Here is a 15460-nt window from a genome sequence, read left to right as displayed (position 1 = left end):
ACACACGCACAGGCCATTTGTATCACCAAATAGCATGGTGACACAAAATGGCCTCTGCACATACGCAAAGGCCCGAATCGGGCTGCAGCCAGCCCGGCTTGTCATTTGGGAGGCTGAGCGGGTTGGAGAGGAGCCCCCACCCCCACCTCCGATGTCTCCGCCGTGACTACCTTATTTCTAAAAGTAAAAAGGAGCCTTCCTCCCGCCCGCTGGTCGGATTCCTCTTTACATGTATACCCCACGCCGGCCCGACAGCCAAACTGGACTTGACCCAGTTCGGCAGAGCCCGGATCAGGCCAGGTCGAATCCGGTCCAGATTTGAACCGAGCCTGTCTCATGGATGGCTTGCAAACCCCTAACTCCTCCTAAATGTTTCAGATGTTGTTCTGGATGATAGAAATTTGAGGCTACAATCCTTAACACACATATGAGGGAAGAAGCCCACCTGAAGTCAATAGGACTTATTTCTCAATAGACCTACATAGAATTGTGCTGCAAAAGAGCAGAGTGGAAGGGGCTGTAATTAATATCTTGATTATTGAAATGCTGCGAAGACGACATGTTAGTCAGCCAGAACAGGTCCTGACAAGAGGAAAACCATGCTGCAATGTTCCCTTTCATTGTCCACTCTTGTGCTTCAGCTCTTTAATTATTTAATCTTAAATGTAAAAGGTTATAATTTGTGACCACTTTAGTACACATACGTAGCCTCCCTTTATTTGCTGAAGCCTTTTATTTGCTGAAGCCCTACAGCTTCAGCCAACAACAACTGTTACTGGAAGATTACTTGTCCTCTGTGTATTTAGAGTACCAGAAAAATATTTTCAAACAGTTATTCTGTCACATTGGTTTTACAGAACACTAACCACAACTGGCAATACTCCAGGTTACAGTATGTGACCAACAAAATCTTTGCCTATTTTCTTAACAGTCCCTACACCACGTGGCAAGCCATATTTAAAACTCAACTAAGTATCAGAACTAGTAATGAAGGTATTATTATTTAAAAGATTTAATACCCCTCCTTTCAGACTCATAGATCACCCAAGGTGGTTGTAGGTGTTCAGAAATAATATTCCCCAAAACAGAATATTTTAAGAACATAAGAACAGCCCTGCTGGGTCAGGCCCAAGGCCCATTTTAGTCCAGCATCCTGTTTCGCACAGTGGCCCACCAGATGCCACTGGAAGTCTACTGGTAGGAGTTGAGGGCATGTCCTCTCTCCTGCTGTTACTCCCCAGCAACTGGTACTCAGAGGCATCCTGCCTTTGAGCCTGGAGGTGGCCTTTAGCCCTCCGACTAGTAGCCGTTGATAGACCTCTCCTCCATGAAGTTATCCAGACCCCTCTTAAAGCCATCCAGGTTGTTAGCTGTCACCACATCTTGTGGCAGAGAATTCCACAAGTTGATTATGCATTGTGTTAAAAAGTACTTCCGTTTGTTGGTCCTAGATTTCCTGGCAATCATTTTCATGGGATGACCCCTGGTTCTAGTGTTATGGGAGAGGGAGAAGAATTTCTCTCTATCCACTTTCTCCACGCTATGCATGATTTTATAGACCTCTGTCATGTCTCTCTGCAGTCATCTTTTTTCTAAACTAAAAAGCCCCAGGTGTTGTAGCCTTGCCTCATAAGAAAGGTGCTCTAGGCCCCTGATAATCTTGGTCACTCTCTTCTGCACCTTTTCCAGTTCTACAATGTCCTTTGCATATTAAAATGCAAACCACAGAAATTCACCTTTTAGAAAACTATCTAGAATCCTGAAAGTGTTATTGCAAAAGGATTATTTTCTCTCTAGAGAGCAGAACAGAAGAGCAGAGCAGGGTGGCTTGTTCTCACAGGATCCTCCTCACAGGGTACAGTGCGGCATGTATTTCACATATATGTGTATATGAACGGCACAGAACACAAAACACAGCCAGTGGTGTTCACCTTGTTTTAGGGATGGGAGAAACACATTGATCTGAGAAGATATATCTAAAAGGTACTAAAAGTCTTGTCATTTTATTTATTTTTACAATTATATCCCACTCTTCCTCAGAGGTTCCTGCTCAGAGGTTCCTACTCAGAGAAACGTACATGGTTGATTTTATCCTCCCAACAAGCCTGTGAGGTAGGTTGGGCTGAGAGATATATGACTGGCCCAGAGTCACCCAGTGGGTTTCATGGTTGAATGGGGATTCAACTTGGGTCGTCACCCTGGTGATATTTGAAGTATTTCAGTGTGCACTCTGTTTTTTAAGATGAACCATGTCTAACAGGTAAGGCTTTTATTCACAGCCAATTAACTGAGAGGCCAAAAAAATAAAGATAAAAATGTGCCAATAGCCCAAACCACATAAGTGAATTCCTGTTAGCTCTGATCAACTTGGTTTGGTTGTTTGTTTTAAATTAAGTTTTTAAAAGTGGAGAGAAAATAGAATTCTGATGAGCAGGGTATAGGTTTTTGAAGAGACATGGACTCTTGTTTTGAGTTTCATACATATACTGCAATAGGGATTTTTCCAACATCAGGACTTCATTAGTAAAATGGCACAAACATTGTTGGTGATGGTGTCCAGTGAGGTACAGCAGGGTGGATATGCAGCTGAATTCAGAGCTAGATAAACAATGTTAATCTGGTAAAATGGAGACAAAGAATCTGAACTGTGGGGATCGGGTTAAATATTAGCCTCCCATGCAGAGGTTACCAAAAAGCATTTACCCAGGTTGAGGTTCCATACAGTTGGAGTCATGTAAAGGGCTCTGAACCTGTGTATGGTATCTGCATGTCAGGCAATTGTCCAATGGAAGTTTGATAAGTCAGAGTGCTTTTTAGCAGCTTCCGCAAGGGCACCTCAGTGTTTAAATCCAATTCTGTGACTACCAAAGCATAAGGCAGGGGTTGGCAGCCTTGGAACACCAGCTGTTGAACGAAAACTCCTATCACCTCTGGCCACAATAAATTGTGGCCAGAAATTATGGGAGTTATAGTTCAGCAACATCTGGAGTGCCAAGGGTGGGAAACACCCTAACACGAAGATTAGGCCCCCTCACGGAGATGTCAGAGGAGGCAAAGGCTGCTCCTACACGTGCACTTCACCCCTTGGGTGAATAAAGAGGGATGCTTACCACATGGTAACTTACTGCGGTACTATTAATACAATTACTTCTTGCCAGATTGACAGAAGCATCCTTACCCAGTTGGAAATCCAGGAGAGTGATAAAGTTCTCCTTGCCACTTGGCAAGGTGCTAGAAAGGATCCATACAGATACAGAGGACCACTGTTTCACCATTCTATCACTCAGATGCCCCTGATGAGTGGTACAATCCTAATCCCTTGGCAAGTTCATACAAACAACCAAGCTTGTGCAGTTTGGCTGCCTGTATGGGCTTGGAGGAGGGCAAGAGGTTTACCAACCTGTGGCTATGTTACTGCTTGGTAAATGGTCATTTAGCACATTATCTAATTTATTTCCTATTTGATGAGATCCAGCAGTACAGGTCAGCCAGCATACTCGATTCCCTCTTGAATTAGTGCCATGGTGGTAGCGCATCATTGGGTGATGATGCTGTTTTAATTTACAGCACCGTAATGACTAAATTTGCTAAAGGGGCTAGTGGACCAATTGCGATTCTGGCAGAGATTTCTTTGTTTTTGTAACATTCATTGCATCTAGGTGGATAGTCGCCAGTGAAGCCATCTTGTTTTGCTTTGGTTACGTTTAAGGAAGCTCTTCAAGCATAGTGGGAGATTTTCATTTGCCAATGCCATGTGCTTTCAGTGTATGGCTATGGGTGAAATGAGGATTCGGTCTCTTTTAAAATCGCCTGCCTATGAACTTACCCAAAGATACAGATAAGATTTTCCTGTCAGGGAAAGTGCTTTGAAAAGCTGTATAGCAGGTAGAAAGAGTGCCTTAAAAACCTAAATAGCAAGTGGAAATCAGTAGCTGAAGTTCCCACGTAACTCTACCTGCTTTTTCACCGCTATCTGGTATGCGGTCGGTCGTTAAACGCACAGGCACTCTGACAAGAGGCGGGAGAAAAGTTGGCAACCTCGCTCATCACAGAGCCCCATCATCCGGGAACTTTCCCCGCTGACTCAGTTCGCCAGGAAAGGGGGGAACCATCGGGCTCCTTGTAAGACTTCAACAGTGGAGAACGCGTGGAAGGAAGTGTCCCTGCGAAATGGAAAATGCCCCCGTTCTTGTCTAACCCGCCTCCATTCATTTCTGTGACTAGAGCCAGGAAGGCAGCGGAGCCTTTTCTCGCTCTGCACAGAACCCTTCCAAGCGTCTCTATTTCCCCCCAGTCTGTATAGAATGGTATCTTCTGCCCTCCTAAGTTCTACCATTCCGCCGCCCGAATGGCACAGGGCGGCAATCGGAGACGACTTCTGCCTGACTCGCTTCGGAGAAGGGACTCTCCCTCGAGATAAGTGGACACACCGCCCTCAGAGGCGGACAGGAAGGCGTACATAGTGGCTTCGCCAGGGCTGTGGGCGGAACCATCCTTCATAATGGAGGGGGTGTACGTCTGTGTAGCCACGCAAACTCCCAAGTAAAATACTTGCGCAGTGCGTGCGATAGGGGCGGGATAAAAGTGAAGAAGCCGATTGAGAAGCAGCAAGTTGAGAGCGGCTCGTTGGTCTAGGGGTATGATTCTCGCTTCGGGTGCGAGAGGTCCCGGGTTCAAATCCCGGACGAGCCCGCAGTTGGAGGGCGTGATAATAATTCCTTCCTATTTTGGGGGAGGCCTCAAGTGTTTATTAATTTTACCGCCGTTCCATCAGCCCCTTGAAGAGGCTGTAGCCGGGAGGAGAGAGTGTGCCTGGTGTGCAACAACAAGGCTGACGTGAGACGCTAATGCTGAAAGGTGGTACAAAATATTACTCGAAGAAGGTTGCCATGTTCCCTCCTAAACATTTTTCCAAAGCTCTCTAGGGTTGAGAAAATAATTTTTTTTAAAAACCTTCACAGAGCACGTAAGCAAAAGGGGAGGTCTGATACTTAGGAACCGCACGTCGTTTAAGAAAGGCATAACATGACCTTATATTTTATTCCAATTGCAGCTATCTATCTATTGTCAAGAAATATTAGTGTTTAGAATGCAGGAATGAAGCAGAGAGTGAATGTGAAGCAGGATATGAATTGTCTTTCTCCATCGTTCTCTTTAAAATTTGCAATGTCCAACAAGAAGAAAAATGATTTTTGCGACATATGATCGTGTGTAAGTGAATTGCATAACAGGTATACCAGTAAATCAAATGACACAACAATTATTAAAAGTCTTCAAAAATAACCATCCTAAAAGTACACAATTTGTATTGCACTTCTAGCCATTATAAAAATAGGGCTCGTCCGGGATTTGAACCCGGGACCTCTCGCACCCTAAGCGAGAATCATACCCCTAGACCAACGAGCCACTCTTACTTTTTGTTTTGAAGAGGCACCTAACATTACTTTGTTCTTAAGACCGCTCTCGATGCTGATTTCAGTTCCATGTTCTAAAACAATATTTAATTGACATTTAAAACCATCAATTCATCCTCCCTTTTGTTGAAATATATATGCGCATTTTATTAAGCTAGGTTAAGAAAGCAAGCAATTCCTTTCTATGCTTTACTTGCGACGGAACTTCCAGAATTTTATTTGCAAATGGGGACATTTTCACCTGTATATATGCATAAACATCTATTTCTCTGCTCTGTAAGTTAAACATTTGTACGTTTTGTTGCTCACGCAACCTAATAAAATATGACATCTGCAATCAATAAGGCAGGTAACCTTCAAGTCGGGAATTTTATTGGCTGTCATATACCAGGTGAATTTGGGTACCAAAGTGATACGAAAAAATACTCAGAATGCATTCGACCCCCACAATGCACAACCACGTCGGGGGAGGGGTTAGTAGTGTGGTTGCTCTCTCCCCCCCCCACTTTTTTTGTAGGCTGGCTTTGAAAATTGAGACTCCCCAATCCATCCTACTTAAATATATGATAGACGATTTCCTCTCATTTTTCAGATTCTCACCTCTTCACGTAACTTCCTCTTTTGATTAAAAGGCAACCAATAGCTCCCCGTGGCGTGTTCTGGCGGTGGGTATATACATGGACAGTAAACAAAGGCCTTTTAAAAAATTTAGATTTTATTTTTAAAGGAAGCAAGATTCACAGAACCGGCTCTCTCCATAATTTATGATATTGGCAACGCGAAACGTCACCTAGCGTCAGTAGGATGATACTAATGAACTGGAGGCGAGTTCCATAAAATGATGGAAAGGTTATTTTTAGGATACACTGATCCAGAGGCAGCGCGTGATTTATAATATTAATAATAATATATAATTATATAAAGTATATAATTATTATTATATGGTCTTTAATGGTGTCATAATTTCGGCCACCCTCCCCAAGACTGTAGTAGATAGGTAAGCAGAAACAGCTGTAAAAGTGGCACACAGGTAGCCCCATCACACGCAAAACCAGATTGCTTCCAAATCCCCAGAGGCTGCAATTCTTGCGCCCTTACTTGGGACTCCTCCCAATCATGACCTCGTGGAACTAACTTCGGAGTAAAAATGCAGAGAGGCTCGGGCTGCATCATGTACGTCCATCTGCACACTTATTCCCCAGTAAGACAGAGTCCACAGACTGCAGCCATAGCCTGCTGCTCCAGAGCCGTTTAATCCTCAAGTCCCCTCTCAGGGAGGAATCCAGGTCACGCCAGAGAAATACACTGCACTCCTCCAAGCCCATGTGATGAAGATTCCTAAGGCTTTGTCTTCACGTGCTCAAAAAAGGTGGAGCGATATTTCTGTTCCCTGATTGTGATAGGCCACGCTTGAACGAATGACAGCAGAACCCCCAAAGGAATAGTAAGTAACTGCTTGAAAAGTTGAAGGGCAAGTTTGTGCGAGGGGTAGGGATACAAATTGAGGGAGGGTTAGGCAGGCAGATTGGCTGGCTCTGTGCAAGTTTTCTCGGGGGAAAGGCCCACGTTGTGTTTATTTGCTCCGAGTCCCACGCAAACGTGCCTGGGATTTCAGTACTTTAAAAAAGACCTTTGTTTACTATTATAATTAATAGCCCTTGCATAATTATATCGTGCCGTCAATATAATTAACAACATTCTATCCCTAGTTTCTTCCATCACGGAACTCTGTTCACTCTTTGGTTGTTGTACCTAAACATATTTTAATAAAATTCAAGTTTTGTTTGGGGTCTATGTCTGCCTCTCTGGGGTCTTTCTACCTCTGTGGGTTGCCGATGTTTTGATTTAGTAGTAGCCCCCGTGGACATTCTTCTTAGTCCACTCCCCCCGCCCCAAGAATAGACAAGAGCTGAGCGGTGGCGTCACAATGGCAAGGAAAAGGGGGCGGAGGCACAAAGATGGCTGCGGCGTTAATGGCTGCCGCAGGTGGCGCTCCACGGAAGAGCACGGCATCGTCCCTACATGTGTGCGCCCTCTTGGTGGCAGTCACTGCGGCTGCTTTTGGCCAGTGTGAGTGCTACTGCTCCGCACCTGTTTCATGCTGAGGCTCGTGGTTGTGGAAGGTGGTGGTGATGGTGATGAAGAGACCTCCTCCCCCTTACAGATAATCCTTAGCTAGGCCCCGCCCCTTTACCTGGGAGCTCGCGGGGTAGCCAAGCTGAGCTGTTGGAACTTGGAAAGAGGAGTGGTTTGAGGGAGTCGTGGGCTGGTAAGGTGGATCATTGGAGTTGGAGGTCTTTGGAGGAGAAAAGGCGTTGGGAACCAACTGCAGTGGTAACATGCTGAAGAGAGAACTAAGGATGGGCTCCCAAGAGAGTGGCAGCTTGGGCTGAAGCCCTTCTTAAGACTGGCCGAGTCCCACTGGATATTCAGGCAAAACAAAAAGACTGAGGTTGTCATCAAGACTGATGGATAAATGGAGAGGTGCTAGGCACTTTGTAGGACCCAGGCGCCGGCTACAGAGCTGTTCTCTAAACGCAGAACTTAGCCGTGGAGAGAGAAGCTGGTCGGAGCGGAAGAGAACTAGTAATATGTGATAAGAGAAAGCTGGCTGGATGCTGTATCTCCTGTGGAAGAGAGCATAGGAGGGCATGCCTCCCCACAACCCACTGTGCCCTCTGGCCACTATGTAGTTGCTAGGGGAGGCATTCTGAACCATCCTTCACTACTTATGTGGTTTAAAGATTACTATAAGCAGCACTTAAGTCACATAGTGAGGGGGATTTGGATGTTCTGCCCCACACTGTTATGGAGGTGTGGGATGGCCCACTGGGTGTGGAGGAGATGTGTGCACCCACGTTCCTCCTGCTCCCTTCACCTGGAAGCATTTGGAATGTCACAGTAAGCTTCTAGTTAATTACCATTTTGTAAGATTAATTGTGTCTTGTCGGTACAGTGTCTTTTTAGTTAATCCCTTTTAAACTGTATTTTGAATTTAACACTGGACCCATTTATAGTCTGCCCTTGCCCTTTGAAATACTGCGGATGTAACCTAACTGCCCAAGCCTATGAATGTTTACTTTTAGAAGCAAGTTCTGCTGAGTTCAGCAGGCTTACTCCTAGGCTAATGAATCTAGGCCATCAGCTAATTAAATAAATGTGCCAGTCTTCACCAGTGCTGGGTAAAGTGTGCTGACTGCAGAGTGGAGAGAAAGAAGCAAGGTGGCCTTCGACATGCATGCACACAAAGCAAACAAAAAGTAAACTCCTGAGTGTTTACTAAAATGCTACCTGATGTTATAATAATAAATGAAAAGGTTAAGATTATCGCTTTCTACAAATGATTTTATTTGGTGCACACTTCCTTTTCTGAAGCAAAAAAAATGGGTGAACTTTATCATAAAGTAGGCTTCATAACTGAATTCCATATATGTTCTATAGCTTTTACTTTGATCGGTTAATTCTTAGATTTGTTTCCTTTTTAAAAATTGTATTGCATACATGATTGTGATAAACTAATTTTATTAATATTGAATGTAATAGATCATAATTCACCCATTAAATAAAGCTGATGTAAAAAGGAGCCTAAAACACAGGCAAAATTCATGATGTTCAGACCACTTAGACACCACCCCAATCTTAACAACACTTCTGGGATCCCTGAAGAGAAGGAAGTAAAATATTGCTTTGGAGGTATGACCAAGAATGGGTGCTTCCCATTTGTCATGGCATAGCTCAGGGCATTCTTGAGACTATGGTCTTATATATCACTTGCGTTTGTGAGACTTCATTGTCTCTTGGCAGGTGGCAGCCACTCCCCACTTGGTGCCCTAGGTGGCCACTTAGTTTGCCTAGTGGACAGGCCAGCCCTGCCCATAGAAAGAGCAGTAGAAGTAAATCCTTTATGTAGTGTTAAAAGGATAAAGAACAGGGCCAGCCCTCAGGTTTTTTCTTCCCACTGACTGCATATAGGTTTTAAAAAGTATTATATTCACCACAGAACATAATATTTGAAATTAATTTTTTAATTTTTATGTGGGAGGGCACCAAAAAACCCTGATCTTATTTATTTCTGAACACTATAATGAAAGCAAGAGCAAAACCACAAAATGTTAGAAAAACAGCATGAAAAACCAGATTTTATCTTAATCTTAAAATCAGATGATTGCATATACTGAGCAGAAAAGCCTGAAATATTTGAAGGAAAATGGAACGAAGTAAGGAGGGGAAATAATCTGTTGGTCTTAGATTATTACTTAATGTTGGATGATAAAGTTAATTAAATAAAAATGTGCACATTGTTCACTCCCTCTACCACCACCATGCTGCCTTAGTTTTCTCACTCACTAATCCCTTAGAGCTAGGTGCCTCAGAGCATGGACACTGAGAGACTGATGTATTCTGTACTGCCTGTGACCTTGTAGATCTAGTCATTGAAATATGGAATACTCTGCAGGGCAATGAATGAGCTGCTCGTGTGGGTGAACTTCTTTAACATCAATCTCTGAATCCATCTCAAGCTAGACTTCCATAAACACCTCTGCCTGAATATTGTCTCTTTAAATTATTATTAAAATTTTGGGAACCTGTCCAAACTGAAAAACAGGGTTTAATTTATTAAATTATAGAGTTCTGTGTTTTTTTTAAGCTTGTTTATACACAACTCTGCTTGACTATCCACATTTTAACCATGTGGTTTTATTGCTTGTAAGGGGCCTGCCTGAATAGTATATTCTAAATCCTTTTGTTCTTTGACAGTCCAGGTTTCAGCTGTGGAAGTGTCCACGCCAATAGAACTCTTTGTGTATAATGGGACAGTTGCAAAGCTTCCATGTACATTTAAATCGGCAGAGAAAGCCAGTGCTTTAGCATCTGCTACTTGGAGCTTTCGACCACCTGGATCAACTGCTCATCCTGCAGTGGTAAGAACTAATGTCTGAGGCAAAGCTGGGCTTGGATGAGAATGTGTGGAGAACATGGATTATGCATTTTACCACTACTTCTTACAGTTCCAGTCCATTTTCATCCTTTGTAAGAACTTCTTATTATGCAGTCTGGCTTAGAATGATAGCGCTCAGTGTTGGCCGTATTCTGCCTATTCTCAAGTGTAGTAAAAAAGACATGTTTAAGGCTACAATCCTGTGCACACTTTCCTGAAAGTAAGCCCCGCTGAATACAATGTGATTTACTTCTGAGTAAATGCATATAGGATTGTGCTTTCAGTAGCCAGTCTGTGGATCACAGTTCCTGCTTATGTCAAAGTATATAACATTTTATATACTGTTTTTAACACAACAGTTCTCAAAGCAGTTTACGCAACAAAAATATGACAAAATGGTTCCCTGTTCCAAAAGGACTCGCAGTCTAAAGAACTAATAGACAAGTTGTTCTGGAAAGGACAAATCTGCTTACTTTCCTTTCACTATCCCTACAACTAGACTAAATTTGGTCCAAATCGGTTAGGCAGTTTGTTTGTTTATTTATTTTATTTATTCGATTTCTATACCGCCCTTCCAAAAATGGCTCAGGGCGGTTTACACAGAGAAATAATAAATAAATAAGATGGATCCCTGTCCCCAAAGGGCTCACAACCTAAAAAGAAACATAAGATAGACACCAGCAACAGTCACTGGAGGTACTGTGCTGGGGGTGGATAGGGCCAGTTACTCTCCCCCTGCTTAATAAAGAGAATCACCATGTTAAAAGGTGCCTCTTTGCCAAGTTAGCAGTTCAATTTGTGCCTCAGATGTTTGTGCATATAAGGACACCTGTCATATTGAATTGGGGTGGATGACATCATCACAAATTATGCCTTTGAGGTGTCCCTATGTGTCCCTACAACTGTACGAAATTTGGTACAAATCAGTTCCCACTTGCACCTCAGATGTTCATGTGTCTGCCATCTTGAAATGGGGTGGATGATGTCATCACAAACGACACCGTTGGGGTGTCCTTGTGTGTGTGTGTCACTAAAACTGCATGATATTCTATTCAAACCAGTTAGTCGTTGCACAGGTTAGCCCACTTGTGCCTCAATTGTCCATGCATCTGCCATCCTGAATCAGGGTTACAAACTACACCCTTGAGCCATCCCTATATGTGTCTACAGCTGTAGCAAGGCGGTCCACATGTTAGCCCACTTGCGCCTCAAACATTTACACATCTGCCATCTTGAATCAGAATGGATGACATCATCACAAACTATGAGGTGTCTTTATGTGGCCCCACAACTGTAGAAAATTTTGTTCAAATCAGTTAAGCGGTTCACAAGTTAGCCCACCTGCACCTCAAACATTTTCATATCCGCCATCTTGAACTGTGGTGGATGACATCATCACAAACTATTGAGGTGAGGTGTCTGTATGTTTCACTCACTACAGCTGCACCAAATTTGGTTCAAATAGGTAGGCGGTCCACTGGTTAGTCCTCAAATGTTTATGTGCCCACTATCTTGAATCAGGGTGGATGACATCATCACAAATTCTGTCACTGAGGTGTCCTTATGTGTCCCTACAACTGAACCAAATTTGGTTCATATTGGTCCAGACATTGTGCAGTTGATGGCGGGGGACGGACACACACAGAATGCTGGGTGATCTCATAAGCTTGCTTTCCTTAAGGAAAGTATGCTAAAAACTTACAAAGGGGCACCAACAGCCACTGGAAAGATGCTGTGCTGGACTGAATAAGGGCAGTTGTTCTCCCCCTGCTAAATATAAGAAAACCACCACTTTAAAAGGTATCTCTTTGCCTAGTTAGCAGGTGTTTTATATGCTTACAAGATTCATCAGTAGCAGTCCTGGTATTTGTATCTAGATTCTTACTACCCTTGAAGAAATTTTCTGCAATTACTTATTGTAAAGCATAATACTTATTTCTAAATAAAAGCACTTTTTGTTATTTATGGCATAAATAAATAAGCTGTGTGTCTATAAAGAACACACATCAAGCAAACAAAGCCCCAAGTTCTACCTCTGTGATATAGGACTGCAGTGGTGCATAAGCATTGTGCTTTCTTTCTAGAGAATAGGCATGGATTACCTTTCCTCAGAAGCATCAATTGCCTTTGAGTTATTGTGTTTACATTTCTTTTCTCCTGCTCTTTCCCCTTCTCACTGTCACGTCTTCCTGTTTCTTTGTAGTTTCCTCATGGAAGTCTTCTCTAAGTCCTCTACTTAAACCTAATCTGTGATGTGCAATTCAATCATATGCATATTTACTTAGAAGTAGGTTCCATTTTGTTCAGTGGGACATGCACAGGATTACAGCTGGAATCCCAATTTCCCCACCACTCCACTTCCTGATTCTGTTTCTGCTTTACTTCCTTCCTCTAATCACTTCTGACTCCTCTTTCTTTTTCATATAAAAAGAAACTTATTTGCTCTCCTAAGTCTCAGGAATGGTCACTGTTTTAGTGGGGTTCTCCGCAAATGTTTTTCAAATGCAGCCATATGAACTTGCCAGCAAATTCTAACTTACCTGGGTATACTTACTCAAGAGTACACTCACTGGATTAGATGGGATTTATTTCAGAGGGTACGTGTATAGAATTGGCTAGCAGGTCAGAGAGGGCTTTCTAAATTAACTAAAATAAAGACTAGTAGTTTAGCTGGTTGCATCTTTGAGCATTCTTTTCTCTGAATCCATTAAACAGTGTACATAGAATCCAAGTTCTTTGCAAGCAGTTTTATAAAGTTATGGGACGGAACAGTGGGGGGAATCAAATATTTTGTGCAAAGTTAACATTTTTGTCTTTATGATTACAGTTTTTCTATTATTACGCTGAGAAGGCATATCGTGGGAAGGATTCACAATTTAAGGACAGAGTCACCTGGGTTGGAAACTTTAGTAAGAAAGATGCATCCATCAAGGTAGCAAACATGATTCCTGAAGACAATGGCACTTACATCTGTGATGTTAAGAATCCTCCAGATATCGTTGTTGAGCCAGGACAAATCGAAGTTAAAGTTTTGGAGAAGAAAATAATAATCCCTAGAGTAAACTATACAAACATTACAACCTCTGGAAAGATGGCATATAGTAGAGCCACTCATACTTTATTCTGGTCACTCACACTTAAGTTCTGCTGTGCTTTAGCCTCTTTCCCAAACTATTTATTCTGAAAATAAAATGCGTGTTTTAAAATGCTTAAAGTGCTTGCTCTATTTATTTATTTTTATTTAGCTTCCTGCCAGCTCCAGTGCTAAACAGGATGAGTTGCAATATGTATGATATAACATAATGCTTACATTTTATTTGAAAGCGAAGTTATTCATTTCTAGTGGAAATCTTAATTCTGACCATTGTTCTTAATAATAAGTGAAAGCATAGTTCAAGTGGAAAAGCTCCAGCGAGATGCTGTGGGAAGGGAATTTCTTAGCTATAGAACAGACACTTAGACTACTTTGGGGGGGGGGGAGTGGTGTTTTTCTTCTTCTTTCCTTTGAACAAATGTTGCAAATTGATGTAAGAATTAAGAGGGAAAATTAACATTAACATCTGAGAATTAGATGTTGAGAATTAACATTAACATCTGATGTTAGCATGTTACAAATTCAGCTTTCTTAAGCACTCAGAATATGACAACATGAGCTCTCCTTATTAAGAGATGTTTTCATATAACAAGTGTATAATTATTTCTTCCCTTCTTTTAATAAATATTTGCATGTATCCTTCCAAAGTAGTGGCTGGGCAGGCCTTGAGGAAGTCAAATATTTGAATTATGCAAAATTAAATACAAGCATGTTTTGCAATAAAAGCTAGCAATCCCAAACTACAAACTGAATTGAAATGTATAGAAAACAAACTCACAGTGGGATCCAAACAATGATCCCTGTTTCTACATGTGGACAAATGAGGGTCCAAACATACTTAATCCTTGCAAACCTATGTGTATTCTTGGATCCTTTCTATCAAATTGTAGTTTAGTTTCTTGTCTGGGTTCTCTCAAGGTCCTGGAATATTTCAAAATATTCTCATTTTATTTTATTTTTTTAATTTCGTACATTTATATACTGCCCCATTAAAAAAGTCCCTTTCACAATCCTGTGAAACACTTTAGGCTGAGAGGTTAGCCCTATTCAGAGCTGGGGACACTGCGATTATTGGAAGCATGCTTCGGGGGGTGCAGTACAAGTCACCCCTGCAGTGATGCTCTGAAGCTCTGATGCATGGTTACAGTGGCAAACACTGGACAGATTCTGTCCAGCATTCCACTCATGCCTAACTTGTCATCTTAATTTCAATGGGACTTACTTGAGTAAATTTAGTTAGGATGTCAGCCACTGGGGCATGCTTTATACCTTCTACCGCAGTGTGGAAGTAACACTGCAATTCTGCATGTGACTGAAATTGTGGGGGGGGGGGACTGGTTTGGCACTACAAGGAACCTGTTGGGAAGTGCCCCAAATCAACCTGGGGAAGCAAGCCCATTGTGCATGAATGTGGCTTTCTAGGGAAGACTGGTCTTCAGCAGACTCAAGAGATATAGAAGACGATAGTCTCAAGAATGCACTGGGATATGTAATGACAAACAGAAGCCAGTGTCCGGCAGTGTTCTGTCTAACAGGGATTCCCAGATGTTATTGACTACAACTTCCACAATCCCCAGCCAAAGGCAACTGCAGCTGGGAATGCTGGGAGTTGTAGTGAACAACATCTGGGAATCTCTGTTAGAGGGAACCCTGGGAGTTGTAGTGAACAATCTCTGTTAGATGAAACACTGGTGTCTAGCTGCAGATATATATATAGGGATGGGCCCGGACCGGTCCGGAGGCCATTGAAAAGGCCTCCGGACCGGTCTGGGCCAGGGTGGTTCAGATTGGGGGTGGGGGGTAGCTTTAAGAGCGGCGGGAGGGTTTACTTACCCCTCCCGCCGCTTTCCGCTGTGGCGCCATAATCTGTAGAGTAATTGGGGCAGCAGGATACCTCCCTGCTGCCCCTTCCCCGCTGCTGGTCTGCAAAAACTCCCAGTAATCCTTTGCGCGTGCGCACGTTGTGTGTGCATGCGCAAAGGATTACTGGGAGTTTTTGCAGACCAGCAGCGG

The 15460-nt window shown here is 42.7% G+C and overlaps 1 protein-coding gene and 2 non-coding genes across 3 annotated transcripts; 2 read left to right on the top strand and 1 right to left on the bottom strand.

Moving 5' to 3' along the window:
* Positions 1-972: 972 nt before the first annotated feature.
* LOC128349998 (myelin protein zero-like protein 1) lies at positions 973-13567 on the top strand. The gene is made up of 4 exons (XM_053307445.1): positions 973-993; positions 2041-2112; positions 10178-10336; positions 13181-13567. Exons 1-4 carry the CDS (start codon positions 988-990, stop codon positions 13535-13537), a joined length of 594 nt encoding a protein of 197 aa, XP_053163420.1. The 5' UTR covers positions 973-987; the 3' UTR covers positions 13538-13567.
* Positions 4621-4692, top strand: TRNAP-CGG (transfer RNA proline (anticodon CGG)). The gene has a single exon. It is a non-coding gene; the product is annotated as a tRNA-Pro (tRNA).
* Positions 5335-5406, bottom strand: TRNAP-AGG (transfer RNA proline (anticodon AGG)). Its single transcript has one exon. It is a non-coding gene; the product is annotated as a tRNA-Pro (tRNA).
* Positions 13568-15460: the final 1893 nt, after the last annotated feature.

Source organism: Hemicordylus capensis, chromosome 3 (genome assembly GCF_027244095.1).
Source record: "Hemicordylus capensis ecotype Gifberg chromosome 3, rHemCap1.1.pri, whole genome shotgun sequence".
In the NCBI taxonomy this organism is placed as follows: domain Eukaryota; kingdom Metazoa; phylum Chordata; class Lepidosauria; order Squamata; family Cordylidae; genus Hemicordylus; species Hemicordylus capensis.
Note: the sequence above shows the minus strand (reverse complement) of the source record. Positions and strands in the feature narration are given on the sequence as shown.